Source organism: Channa argus, chromosome 14, assembly GCF_033026475.1.
Source record: "Channa argus isolate prfri chromosome 14, Channa argus male v1.0, whole genome shotgun sequence".
NCBI lineage: Eukaryota > Metazoa > Chordata > Actinopteri > Anabantiformes > Channidae > Channa > Channa argus.
Window position 1 is genome coordinate 2004167 of NC_090210.1, and position 13344 is coordinate 2017510.

At 38.1% G+C, this 13344-nt stretch overlaps 1 protein-coding gene across 8 annotated transcripts in view; it reads right to left on the reverse strand.

Moving 5' to 3' along the window:
* The window catches only part of asic1c (acid-sensing (proton-gated) ion channel 1c), an 82702-nt gene that overhangs the window by 12458 nt on the left and 56900 nt on the right, over positions 1-13344 (reverse strand). For 2 of the 8 annotated variants that reach the window (XM_067528733.1, XM_067528735.1), the window contains exons 2-3: positions 812-962; positions 195-322 (exon numbers count right to left, since the gene is read on the reverse strand). In XM_067528733.1, coding sequence (XP_067384834.1) covers positions 195-322; positions 812-962 — 279 coding nt within the window. Of the gene's footprint in view, positions 1-194; positions 323-811; positions 963-3098; positions 4673-13344 lie in introns of those variants that run through there. The other 6 variants (XR_010916453.1, XM_067528736.1, XM_067528730.1 and 3 more) reach the window with 6 other exon arrangements.

The window sequence follows — 13344 nt, forward strand, 5'->3', positions numbered from 1 at the left end:
TTACTGTACCAAGATACACTGGATGTGTATATAACACCTTAAGAGCACAAGCTTAATGAAAGACCTGATTTTGCTCCAGGCTCTGTGACACAGAGGTAATGGACACTGGCTTGTGGTGGGAATTTGGGAATCAACAGAATGAAGCAGAGCTAAAAAGGTTGAGGTCGGTGGGTAGGAGGCTGAACATTAGGTACCAGTTGCTGCTGACATGAAACAAAAGTTTGAAAACCAGGGGCCACACCAAATCCCAGTTGGTCAATGAAGGGTGGCTCATCCTGGCTGTGGATCTGAACCTTGATGCCTGCTTCATAGGAGGTCTCATCTGTGGATACAGCATGCCACAAAATATAACAAATGGTACAATCACCTCTGGAAACCTGCTTCATGAGTGTTTAGTCTTTCAGTAGCCCAAATTCGAACAAATATGAGAAAAATTCTCGTGTTAATCTGTGGGACTAATACCAAAGAGATTAACAACTAAAGATTGTCTGCATGCTGTGAGGTTTACGAGACTACAGTGGTGGTGTTGTCAACTATAAAGTGCAAACAACTAATGCAATTTATTAGATCTGATGTCAGTTGTTGTCCTGGAAAAACAAATCAATGTAATTTAATAATAAATATGATACTACATAATTTCTGTGCAGTTCAACTGAATGCAAATATTGAGCAGCAAAGTGAAGTGATATAGCTATGTGTTGAAGAGGTGGCTGACCACTCAAGTTTTGGGGATTTCCAGGGTAACTCAACAAAATGGAGACTTTTCAAACGTTAGCATAAATGTCAGATGAGTGCTTCATGCAGCACTGACCTGTCTCTCCCCACACAGGCAGGTATTCATCCTGCTGAATGTCCAACATGATCTCCAAGCCGTTCCCTGTGCCACCTTTCAGTGTGGTCAACAAAGGGTTGCCATCTAATCCAGAGTTGAAAGTGTAACATTTTCCGTAGCGAGTGTAAATCTGTTGAAAGAAAAAAAAAACAAAAACAAACACAGAAGCATAAATGAAAAGTCAACCCCACTGCTCTGTGCTGTTGAAAATTGTGTACCAGCACATGGCTCCCTGTAATTGCGCAGGAAAGGTAATGATTGCAAAGGTTTTGTGATTAACAGGGGAAGCAGCACCGGCTTTAAACAACCATCTGGCTCTGATTTGAGAAATTAATGAGCCTTCCTTAGCAGCAGCAGAAGATATTAATCTTTACCCAATTTCACTCCAAATTTCCCCAGAGTAATTTAGAGTGAATGTACCATTATGTCATCATCAAATAAAAAACATCTGATATCTGATATGGGAGCATTGTAGACACACAAACAAATTCTGTATTAGGTAAAAGACTTTCAAACTTCAACAAACTGTCCCAGTGAAGTTCAGTATAAATTATCCTTGTGATTTCCAACTGGCTGTTTTATCAAATTAGCTTTTCAATCAGTTAACTCAGTTTTAGGGATCTTACCCTGTGATTGAGGAACTGTCCATCCTTTATCAAGCACATACAAAGGAATCTGTGCTATGATAGAAAAATGTTTTAATTTTAAATAAAAATTGCTAGAATTTCGATAAAAACTAAGAAAACTTGAAGGGTTGAATAAATTTAAGATTGTTGTATCAATTTGAAATATCAAAAAGTAAAATTGATTCTTTATCTGAAACTCAGATAAACTAGAAAATATATGTTCTTCATGATTTTTAACACAGTATAAAGGAACAGCCACAAAATTAGGTTAATAGCATTTAAAAACATCGATCAAATACAAAGTATTACAGAAGTATATTGGTCATCCAAATATGTGTGTACTTGTTGCTCCTGAGATGAAGTGTTTCCTTTCTTGATCAGCAATTTAGCTCAGAACTTGTCTAAGCAACAAGTGACCCTGGAATGAAAAGAACTTCACATGAAGGTAAGTTTGAGGTTGTTGTTAGGGGGCAGCTGCCAGAACAGTATGGAAAAGCTAATCAAGAGACTGGATTCAGTGTACCATGTCCCGACAGAGGCTTAGATTTATTTAGTGCAGACTTAAATGCACATCAGACAGGGCTTTGGTCCTGTCCCCATCTGGGTCATATAATGAGTTCTGCAAAGTCGAATCCACGTAACTAATGACCTACTGTACAATATAAATGATCGGTTTAAATGTAGGAGCTTTAAAACTAGAGCTTTATTCAGCCACACTACAGCCAGATACAAACACAAAGACAAATCAGCACCAAAGCTGGCTATAATTGTAGGATTGTGAATGCTCTGAACACAGGAGTGTCCTCATGGATACCTGACATCTCATCTCACAATCATCTATACAGTATGTTTGCATTTCAGACATTTCCTATGCAAATTCATGTATTTAAATGCCAGTCACAGCGTAGTATTTTAAGTTTACAACCATGTCTGTGGATCGATTTTTTTTTCTTTCAGTGCTGTGCATTGTCATTCCGCATGAATACTTGTCACTGCAGAAGTTTCCCCATTTAATCATATGATTTATTTCTTGCAACGTTATCAGCTGTTGGTTTGTGTTGACAGTATTTATTTAATATTTTACCATCTGGAATAATACGACTATGGTTTGCAAATGCCATCCCTGTCCTCCAGGCAGCATTCAGCAGTTATTCAAAGTGTATAAAAGACTTACATTTGGTGATTTAATGGAAATGTTTAATTAAAGAAGTAAACTTTTCATTTGAACTGATATACAATGGTTGAATTATTAAAGATCTATTTTTTCATCATAAATATATTTATAGGCTATTGCGCATAAGAGTGTTAATGCAACTGGAAAACTGGGGAACTGATCACAGTGACTATAGCTGAATTCATTAATGATGACATGAGATTGATTTTTTTCCAACACAACATAAAAGTAACATGTTTGTTTCCTTCAGTAACATCAAGTTTTATAAGACAAAAACTGTGATGTTGGGAGAGGGAGAAAACAGGACAGGTTTGTTTGCAGCTTCCAAACATCAACACCTTAAAACTCCCCGAGAGAATGGCTGCTGGAGGGAACATCATCAAATGCTTTCATGAATTATTGATACAGCTTGTAAACAACACTCATATCCACACCTGACAAACACCATCTCTCTTTCTGTACATACAGTGCTGAAGTTTTTGTAGGTGCATGCTTCCCCACGAAACCTGCACTCCAGCAGCATGTCCTCTAGCTGGTGACCAAGGCGTCCCATCATTTCAGTGGTGTTGGCAGGGTAATTAGGGGGCGGGGTGTAGTTGGTGAAGTCCAGCAGGCTCAAGAGACTGTGTTTGTGACTGTCCCTAAGAATGGTCAGGCTCCTCTCCATCACCGTGTGATTCGGATACATGAGGTCCATCCAGTAGCCGCTGTGATACAGGTCATCCTTGGTCAGAGTGGATACACGGAAAACGTTTTTATTACAAAAAGTAACAGCTGGAAAGGACATGTTGTGAGCCCAGACCATGTAGATCTTGGTGACAGCGGGGTAGGACATTAGGTAAAGGATTCGATTCGAGGACCAGGTCATGAGCAGACCAACACAGACAAGGAAGGCCATGATCCAGATGACTCGCTGCGGTTTTGACTTGTCGGGAGAGAAGACAAACTTCAAACCGTGGATCTTGGTCCTCGTAATAAAATCCACCGTGATGTCTTTCCATGCTGCTTTCTGTGATCCCGACTCTGTGTTTGGAAGAGTTGTTTCCTGGGCATCGTTTTGTTTGTGTGGCCCCAGGGCGACTGATTCGGATGTAGATGCTTTAACCATAATTACTGGAGTCTAGGCAGGTGCTTTAATTTCTTAATAGCACAGCCCAGACTTCCCCAAATTACACACAGTGGCTCTCTCCACGACCATCTCCAGGTTTATGCATCAGAAATTCCAGATCCTAACGTGTAAACTGTCCAACTGTTCAGGGTTGAGAAATCTTTGCCGGGAAGATAAAAACAAAAGAATTTAGCTCCTTGGGGGAGGTAAAATGGATTTGCATAATGATTCCTTTATGAGAAAAACAGCTGAATCACTCCATTAACAAAAACCATCAAGCGTAACCATCACCAATCCTTCATCAATAGATAAATGGACGTGATAATTGCAGATGTAAGCGACGGCTTCACTCCCAGAGCAATCACTTTGAAAATCCGGAGAGGCTTACCCCTGTTGCTCAGATCTTTCACTCCCCCATCTCCCTCTCCAGTGCCAGACAATACTTGCAGATTTCGGTGGATTCTGTCTTTGTGTGGTTGCAGCCAAAAACCCAACTCCTCCTTTTTTTTCCAGAGATTGAATAGATGCTTTTTAGTCTGTTGACTTGCAGTCTGCAGAAGGGAATATAAAGCTTGTTGCCCCCCTACACACTCTCTCCACAGTCGAATGGAGAATGAGGTGGAGCCAGTAGATGAAATTGTTTTCCTCCGGTGATGAAGTAGACCTCCAATGGTATAGAGGCAGTGGGAAGGTATTAATCACGGAGGAAAAAATTGTGACAGAGACATTGTGCAAAAGAAAAAATGATGAAGTCTGAAATTATTTAATACTGAAGAATGTGTATATCTCTAGTGAATCAGTACGTCTGTATTATTGAAAGCTGATGGGACTGAGCTAACTGAAGAAAAACAAAATCCTACTCAAAACAAAAGGTTATAAATTTGTCAGATTTTCTTGTTTTTCCTTTTCCGCCAGTTTCAAATATAATGCTGCCTGCAGATGTGGCTCTGGCTCATATTAAAGAGACTTTGCTCCATTTATGTCAGACTATGTGAAGATTCTACTTGGCTCAGCCTCATACTGAGACCGTTTTTGTAATGTGAGCATTGGCTGGAGAGCAGGATCACAGCTTTGGTGATTTTGCTTGGAAAAAAAAAGTCTGAAGAGAAAAATAGAATGTTGCTATTTTTGCACTTGGCTTTATTTGCAAGTTTAGATGTAATTAATTTCACTGAAATAACTGCAGTCAACCCCGAAAAGGGAAGAAAATGTCTGACAGGCAGCACAGGGGTCGGAAAATCATTAATGGGACTGAAGAAGAAGAAGTGTCACAAAATACCAAAGCTAGTTAATTAAACAGATTCTAAATCCATTCTTTAAAATCTGTTAATTATGGTGCACTTCATCTCAAAGCCCAAATCATCAGAGGAACAATTACAGAAATTTGTAGAAAAAAATGTTTGTTTTCTTGCTGAGAGTAAGATATTACCCTCATATATGAAAACTATGATGCTGAAGTGAGCTTAGCATAGACTGGAAGCAGGGGATATAAAAACCTACGTAGCAGGTCTCAGGTCCTGAGTAAACTCTGGGATGTTACGCTGTATCATCACTCAGTACTGGACGACCAGTGTTGTGAAAAAGGAAACTATTCAATACAATTCAATAAACATATCAAAAGGCACAGAGCACAAACTGTAAATATGGTTTGAATATGTACTGAGTAGTCTTCTTTTCTTTTCCTACCAAAACTTACTTTGATAAAAATATTTCAAAACATTGAAATTTGTATTTCCAGCCAATTCAATTTTAACTACAACGACTAATTCATAATAAAAGAACAACAATACATATCTTTATAAAATGCTAGTAATAGCAGCCTGGCAACATTAATAAATGTCTGGATACGGGAAAATAAGGAGACAGCAACAGTTATGGTTTCAGTAGTGTTGTAATAGTCATTTGTCCTCTGCTTTCAGGGCTTTCTGCCAGCAAAACAACTAAAGTAATTACTAAAATCCAGCTGTGCCAACAGCTACTGTTTGTCATGTCTGCACCACGCCTAGTTGTTTTTTGGCTTCCAGGCATCACAACCAAATAGTTTTTGTTAGCTGTGGAATTCTCTTTTTGTTAGGAAAGATGCAATCAATCTATTTTTGCATCAACATAGATAACTGCCTCGCTTTTAACACTCCATAAGAAGCAAAACAAAGAGAAGATAAATACCAATGCTGCACGCGTGGCAGACAAGTAACTCCAACAAGAGCACTGTATGAAAGTTACAGCTGACTGCCTTGATTCTCCGCTTAGAGACCAGTTGTATGGATTTTTCTATTCTTGGCCTCTTTGGACACACGTCAGTGAAAATGAGGCACATTTAACTTGTGAGTTAAATGCTGGAGCTTGTTTGTCCAATACAAGCCGAGTGAAAGTTGAGGTGGGCGTCTCTCTTGGTCACAGAATTGTCCTGTTGGATTTTATAACTAACAGCTGAAGATGTTACACACTGGCAATGCATGACAGTCATCATACATCTTTTAAACAAGTGCTTCTGACACTTCTCCACACGTGAGCTTTGAAAGAAGCCTATTGCTGACACGTACAAGTATGGAAAATGTATATTTAAAAAAAAAAAAAAGCAAAAGGAGCTAGAATTTCTTAAGTGCTGTAATTTCATGTGTTTCAGTACATTTTTAAATCATACCTCTAACACAAAGCTGTAATCACTCAAAAACATAAAGTGCTTCAGGCAGAAGTTAATGATTTTTCCACTCCATAATATTTCTATCCTCCTTAGTGAAAATACATTTTTGCTGCTCATATGCTTCTATTGTTATCTTCTTGGAGATGCAAACACATTCCATCTTTGTCTCAGTGTACAAGCATCTAATTATGGGATCATAGATCATAAAATTTACGAAATTGAAATGCTTACTGCTGTTTGATGGAAAAAGTAGAACCATTTGAAATATTTATACAGATTGGCCAGCTTTAAGACCCCCTCAGCAATCACTGAGACTTTCAGGGAATGACACTAACTAGCCGCTTTTATGTCAAAGCCAAGTTGAACCCCAGAGGTCTCATTAGAGGAGGAGCAGAGTTTTCGACTGAGTAAAGGAAAGAGCTTCTTCATGGGCCACTGAGGATGTTCAACACCATATGAAATCCTGGCAGCAATTAGAAGCACATCAGAAAACCCGCACACACAGAGGAGAGACAATGATGATGAGGAAAAAAAAAAAGCTATTTTCAACATAGTGTCCACTTACTAAAGTCATTTTCTAAATCTTTGCCAAAATTGTCAAATGAAGTCTCTTAATTTTTGCTGTCTTTCCAAGTCTTCTGTGATATATATAAAAATACATGTTATAATACACAGCTGGTGGGATTAAATTCACCTGTAGGAAACTGTGATGTGGTGTTTTCATACGGTTTCCCATATTTTATTAATCAAGAAAATAAAGGGAAGATGAATCAATAATGAGTTAGAGTAAAATCTTACTGAAAGCACTGCAGCTACTTTCAATACTGATTGATTTGACTTCTAATTAATGTTTTGTTCAGTTATTGTTTAGAGTTAATTGTTTTGCCTATAAAATGTCAGTGAATAGTTAAAAATGCCTAATATACTTTCAAAGAGCTTTTTAATCTGAGCAAAATGACCCATGGATATTAATTTCAGTATTACATATGAAATGTTTCTATATTTGCTTAGAAAAAATCTAAATATATAGATATTTTTAACAAAAACAGGTAATGACCTATTCAGCAAGTAGAAACCTTGTTTTCGTTGCCCCTGTATTATGTTACAGTTATTTTCAGTCTATAAATCTATAAGGATTTAAACTCAAACAACAAACGCTGAATACTGAAAACTACATATGCTGCATGTCAATCTCAAGTTCAAATGGAAGCTTCACAACTCAAGTACCAGAGTATTTCCAAATGACCAAACAAATGCAAATGCATGATGAGATGGTTAGAGCCAAAACATCTGCAACCACGGCTGTCACTCTATTGGACAGGCAGCTTCTTTAGCAGAGGGAGACATCTTGTGGCCTGCTTCTAAATTAACCTAAGCTCTTCACAGCCACTCTGTATGCTGCAGGAGTACTGCAAGAGAAGATCACTATTACTGTAAAATAACTTCTATAAAATTAATCGAAAAGAGTTAATTGTTGGGAAAAGTAAATAAATAAACCAGCACTGTTTTGTTAGAGAGAAGATTCAGTATATATATTAGTATTAAGTTGCTGCAGCATGTTTTCAGCTTTAGGTAAAGGGAAATTGTAGGATTTAGAGTTGGTTATTCGAAATGTACAGCAATTGGAAACCTCACTGACACAGCACATGTACAGTATGTGCCCCCGCTGAGCTGTATCGATACAAAACAGATGCTACTGGCTACACCTGATGTCTGCCTCCTTTGTTCCTCTCCAGGCAAAATCCAACGAGAAAAAAAAAAAAAAAAAAAAACCCTCTGCTGTCACTCAAGCTTTCAGTCGACAGCCTGCAGTCACACTTTGATAAACTCACTCCTCGAATTTCCTCACTTGTGCTTTCATTTGCAAGGAAAATCTTTTGCATATTCTCATCTTGTTTGCTCAGCTGGAGGTTTTTGGTATCCAATCCTGAATCCTTATTTCCAGCGTGCCTAGAAATTAAGCAGAGCAAGCACTTGCCAGGGGCCTTATAGTTGCCATAGTGTAATAACATTCGACATCAAGAACTTTTCGCCTGTCATGCATTTAAATTACATAAATTTCCAAATAAAAATTACTTACAACTTGAATTACATCATTTTTACATCTATTTTATCCTGTCCAGTGACTTGCTGTGTCCAGAGGAATCTCAATTAACTTGAAAGAAGACAGCTATATGGCTTTGGAAACAAAGATCAAAAGAAAAAAGTATGACTGTTTTTATAGAGACATTATGTATTAAATTAGGAAAATGAAGAAGCCAACACGTGCTTTAACCTATACTGGGCCATGCCAGCAGACATCCCATAATGACACTATTGGTTTTGGACAGAAACACATTTGTTGTCAAGTGTCTCCACCTAATAAGCTCATTAACTTAAGAGGTTCTGTCAAGTGGCACCTCCAATGTCTGACTGTGGAAGCGTCTCCTTGCTGACGGGCTAGTCAGCAAAAACCATCATGCTATGATTCCCTTCACTGTACTTCTTCAGCCCCATTGATCAAACTGCCAATACTGCACTTACTGTAACCGTGGCTCCCACACTGGCTTTTAGTGACACTGAATAATGGAACAAACACAATCGCTATTTGCTACCTGGCCTGTCATCTAAGCTCGCCGCTCCAGGTTTGTTTCTTTCATTGTTTGCATTTTGCTACTTTATTTTGTCTCCCTCCTGCCTTTTCATGCTCTATGCAGCACTGTAATTTTATGCTCCTTCACACACCTCTTCCCTTCATCTCTCCTAATGCTTCCAGTTGTGCATCGTGGAGCTGGCTCAGCTCCAAAGCAGGCTGAATCGCAATGATGGTGTCAGTCGTCAGCTGTGTCCCAGTCCCACCTCAATCTAAGCATAGCACAGCCTCCTTTCTCTCTGTTCCTTTCTGTGTTGTTTACACTTTTGTTTTAGATGGTCTCTGCTTAGACTCAATTTCTTCAAACATTCCCCATTTCTCTTGTCATCTCCCACATCGTCTGTTTTTGCTCTGTCTGCAGCCAGACTCATTGTTTCTGAACAAGTCTGACACAATCCTGACTTCTGCCTCTTTCATTTACCTTTTCTTTGACCTCCAAATCCAACTTCAACAGCCTCCAGACCACAGTGCAATGGATAAGGTAAAATACTACCTGCAGCTTCTGCTTTGGCACAAATCCCCTAACACTGCAGATACGCCATAATGTTATATTAAAAAGCCTCCAGCTTTGGTAACACTGATACTTTAACAGGAGGTTCAATCACAACACATAAGATCAACATCAAGAGGATAAATGTGTTACAATCAACTCTTTGCACAGGCTCAGACTCTCGCAAACACCGAGCAGTTGATCGATTGAAATGATATTACATCAACTTCAGCATGCATCCTGCATATATACACTGACGGATGATTTATTTGGTCATAGCCAATCTTACAGGTTTAATCCACAGCAGAGAGTCAGGCGATGTAAAGGTGCTTTACATCATTAGCATCAGCATTAATGAGGCAATCAATCAGCAAAAAAACAGTTCACAGAGTGCAAGGCAACGCGATGGAGGCATGAGATTAATTTTGGTAATTAAATAAAGCCTCAACTAGGTAAAATATTTAGCTCATCCGTTGTATTAAAATCTACAATATTTTTCCTTTAATATAATGTTGAGTTACATATACTTCGATATAAAAATGCATGCGGATGAAATATTGCACACAAAAAAAACTTCAGCGTAATTTAAACAAACCACATTTCACTCACAGATTTACACAGACTTTCAAAGCTATGTTTCTGTGTATATTTATAGCAGAGAGTAGAAAAGTTCCTGCATCTACCATCTGCCAGCCGTTTAATATCTGAGACTCGTTCTCCTCCAGTAAATTACAGAATCTCCCCCCGACAAAATATTTTTTATTACTTTATGCAGAATAATTGCATTTAGGGTTCCTGATATTTCCTCTCCTAGAAATGTTAATACCGCTGCAGTCATATACAGCTAATTAGTTAAAACATCTGGTCTCTCCTGTCACTGTAGGTGTGCTGAGTTTCTTTAGACACTGTTTCTTTGTTTGAATTTGACACAAATATGCACATTGAAGCATCGCACACATGACACATGACTCAACCACATACAAAAAGACAGGATTAATGCTACAAAGATTGAAATATTTAGTTTATGTGTTAAACCCTAGGAGAGCAAACCACTCGTAGGTTTTAACCCTTAGATGCACGAGTGACTGGACTCTTCAATAAGTGGATCAAAAATGACCCGTGTTTTTATATAACTTTTGTCACTTTGGTTCAAAATATTCATTTGTATTATGTTTTGTATTATATTTGTGTCAACGCGAGAAGTATTTCATGTTTGAAATATTATTATTTTTCACCTTTTAAACATTTTTAACATTTTAGAAACTTTTTGAAGTTTTGAAAAGAAAATTACACAACAACAATAGAACAATGTCAACATTAATTTTGTGTGTGTGGTACGTGGCTGCTTATACAGCGCTTTTTATCCAAAGCACTTTACAATGTTGCTTTTCATGGAGCCATTCACACGCTTCTCTGGTGGAGTCTGCCATGCAAGGTACTCACCAGGGGCAACTTGGGGTCCAGTGCCCAAGGACACTTTGACATGTAGCCAGGAGGGCCCGGGAATTGAACCACCGACCCTGTGGTCCACGGATGACTGCTTTACCAACCAAGCTACAGCCACGGAATTTCTACTACTCTTTTATGCAGTGTGTGAGATAAAGTATACATGCATGTGTACGTGTGTGTGCTTTTGTGTGTGTGTAACTCTTTTTCTTGCCTTCTTGTCTCATCACTGCAGTTGTGTGGCTGTGATCATTCCACACAGGTACATTACATCTCCCACATCCACTGTTGACTTTACAGTCTTTGTTACTTGAATGATAAGCAAACCCTTGATCAATACGTAGTTAGATAACGCACACATGCACGCACACAAATACACACAGCAATACTTAGTAATGTTAGCTAGCTAGTTTCACAAACTATTAAATAGGAAAATTTGATGATAGATGATAAGAAACATACTCTTTCACACAATAGTCATGAATGGCACAGAGTACATACATTAATGTTAGATTCATATTTTTTTTTACCTCAAAATGTGTGTGCTTGTCCATCATGGCTACTGTGTGAAAGAGTATGTGTTATAGTCTGTGTGGTCCACAGAACATATATTCCTGACAGTCAAAGAATTGGAGGTGCCCATGAAATTCCAGAGGAAATGAATGCACTATGGAAGCTTGGGTTAGTATTACAAAACTACAATTTTCTAAAAATCTATAAATGGTAGGTTAAAAATTTAATTGGCATGATCTCAAAAATAGCTGGACTTTTCATTACGAAGACATTGCAAAATAATGACCTCACTTTTGACACAGTTATGCATCTAAGGGTTAAACAAGAAAGCAGTCTATTTATTGTAATGTTCTGCAGAGTATAGGCTGCATCAAAATGTATATCTCTTAAAAGTAAAATGCATCAGTGGAGTCGTTTGAATGATCCTATATATTTCTTTCTCCAATTTTGCCCATGCAGAGACCTGATTGTCAGATGTTGTCTAGATCCTGTGTGAGTCATCTTGCAGTGATGTTGCTGAAGTAAGTAAGGGGCGATCTCAGGTCCATCACATCCCATCTCCTGTGCGGAGACCTGACTCCGAGTCTGCTACAGCAGGATGAGGAGGGGGAATACAGGCAGCTCCATGAATTTTTAATTAGTCGCCTCTATGCTAAGGCCCTCAGAGAATCTCCAGTTTCCGACAGTTAGCTGAAATTTGCCCTTTGTGCATAGGGATGTGAACGAGCCAAGGTCACCTGACTGACCACAGCAATACCAAAATCTCCCTTTATTAGTTTAACGGTGCCAGATCTGGCTCGCTATCTTTCGCGCGCATGGGATGAGAAGCCAAATTTCGTCTTTTAATTTTAACTATTGTCGTCCACTCAAAATAACTGTAATTGATTAGTATCATTTTCCTCATTTTCACTGCTACAAATTCACAAAGAATCTGTGCAGCATACAGTAACAAGCCAACCCTGATGCTAGGTTTTTCATCACTCAAATCAATGGCCCATATCATCAAAAATGCAATACTAATGCTGTCCCTGCAGCAGGATGCAGAAGTTATAGTCAAATTCTGCTGATTTGACTATATCAACATCAAATCTCAGTTTTTGTAAAAAAAAAAAACTACAAACAAATGGGTAAAACTTAAGAAAAAATACCTTCTTACTGCATATATAAAAAAATGTGTTTTTAAAAGAAGGGATTTTAAGGTATTTGAGGTATTTACAAAGAAAAACTATAACATATTAAATGTTCTATTGGCCTTGAAAACAGCATATGTTTGCTTTATAATGCATGATGCATGATGTCAGCAGAGATTTGTTGAGCCATATGGCACCTCAGTAGTTGACATGTTTCAGAGGAGACTTTTTAGGAAGTAAATCCTATAAAAAGTATAAATTGGCATGACCATAAGAGGCCGGAAAATCTCTTCTTGCTCTTGGGACCTATTCTTGTAAACTGAGATAAAACAATGTAACAGTAGTATTCCTCAGAAATGGTTCCTATCTTACTCTCCATACTGGTTGTCCCCCTTACAAGTACTTAATCTTTGCATTAATTGTTTAAAAAAAAATGGAAGTTTATGAGACCAATATAAAAAAAGGTAATTAAAACATAATTTAAATGAATCTCTTTTCCTAATGAGTTCTGAAATGGGTATGTTTGTCTCATCATGACAATGCTCATTTTATAAAAAGAACCACTCTTCTTTCAGCAGATCTCTGCTGTTATGTCTTCAGCCATTCACAAACACAAAGTCCCTCATGTTTCCTTTCACTGTGGGCAGAATGAAGGATTCAAATTGTACCATTAGAATCACTATTAAACAGCTCACAGGCTTCTGCATATGTTCTCATCTTAATTTTTGAACTTTTCAAGTGAATACACA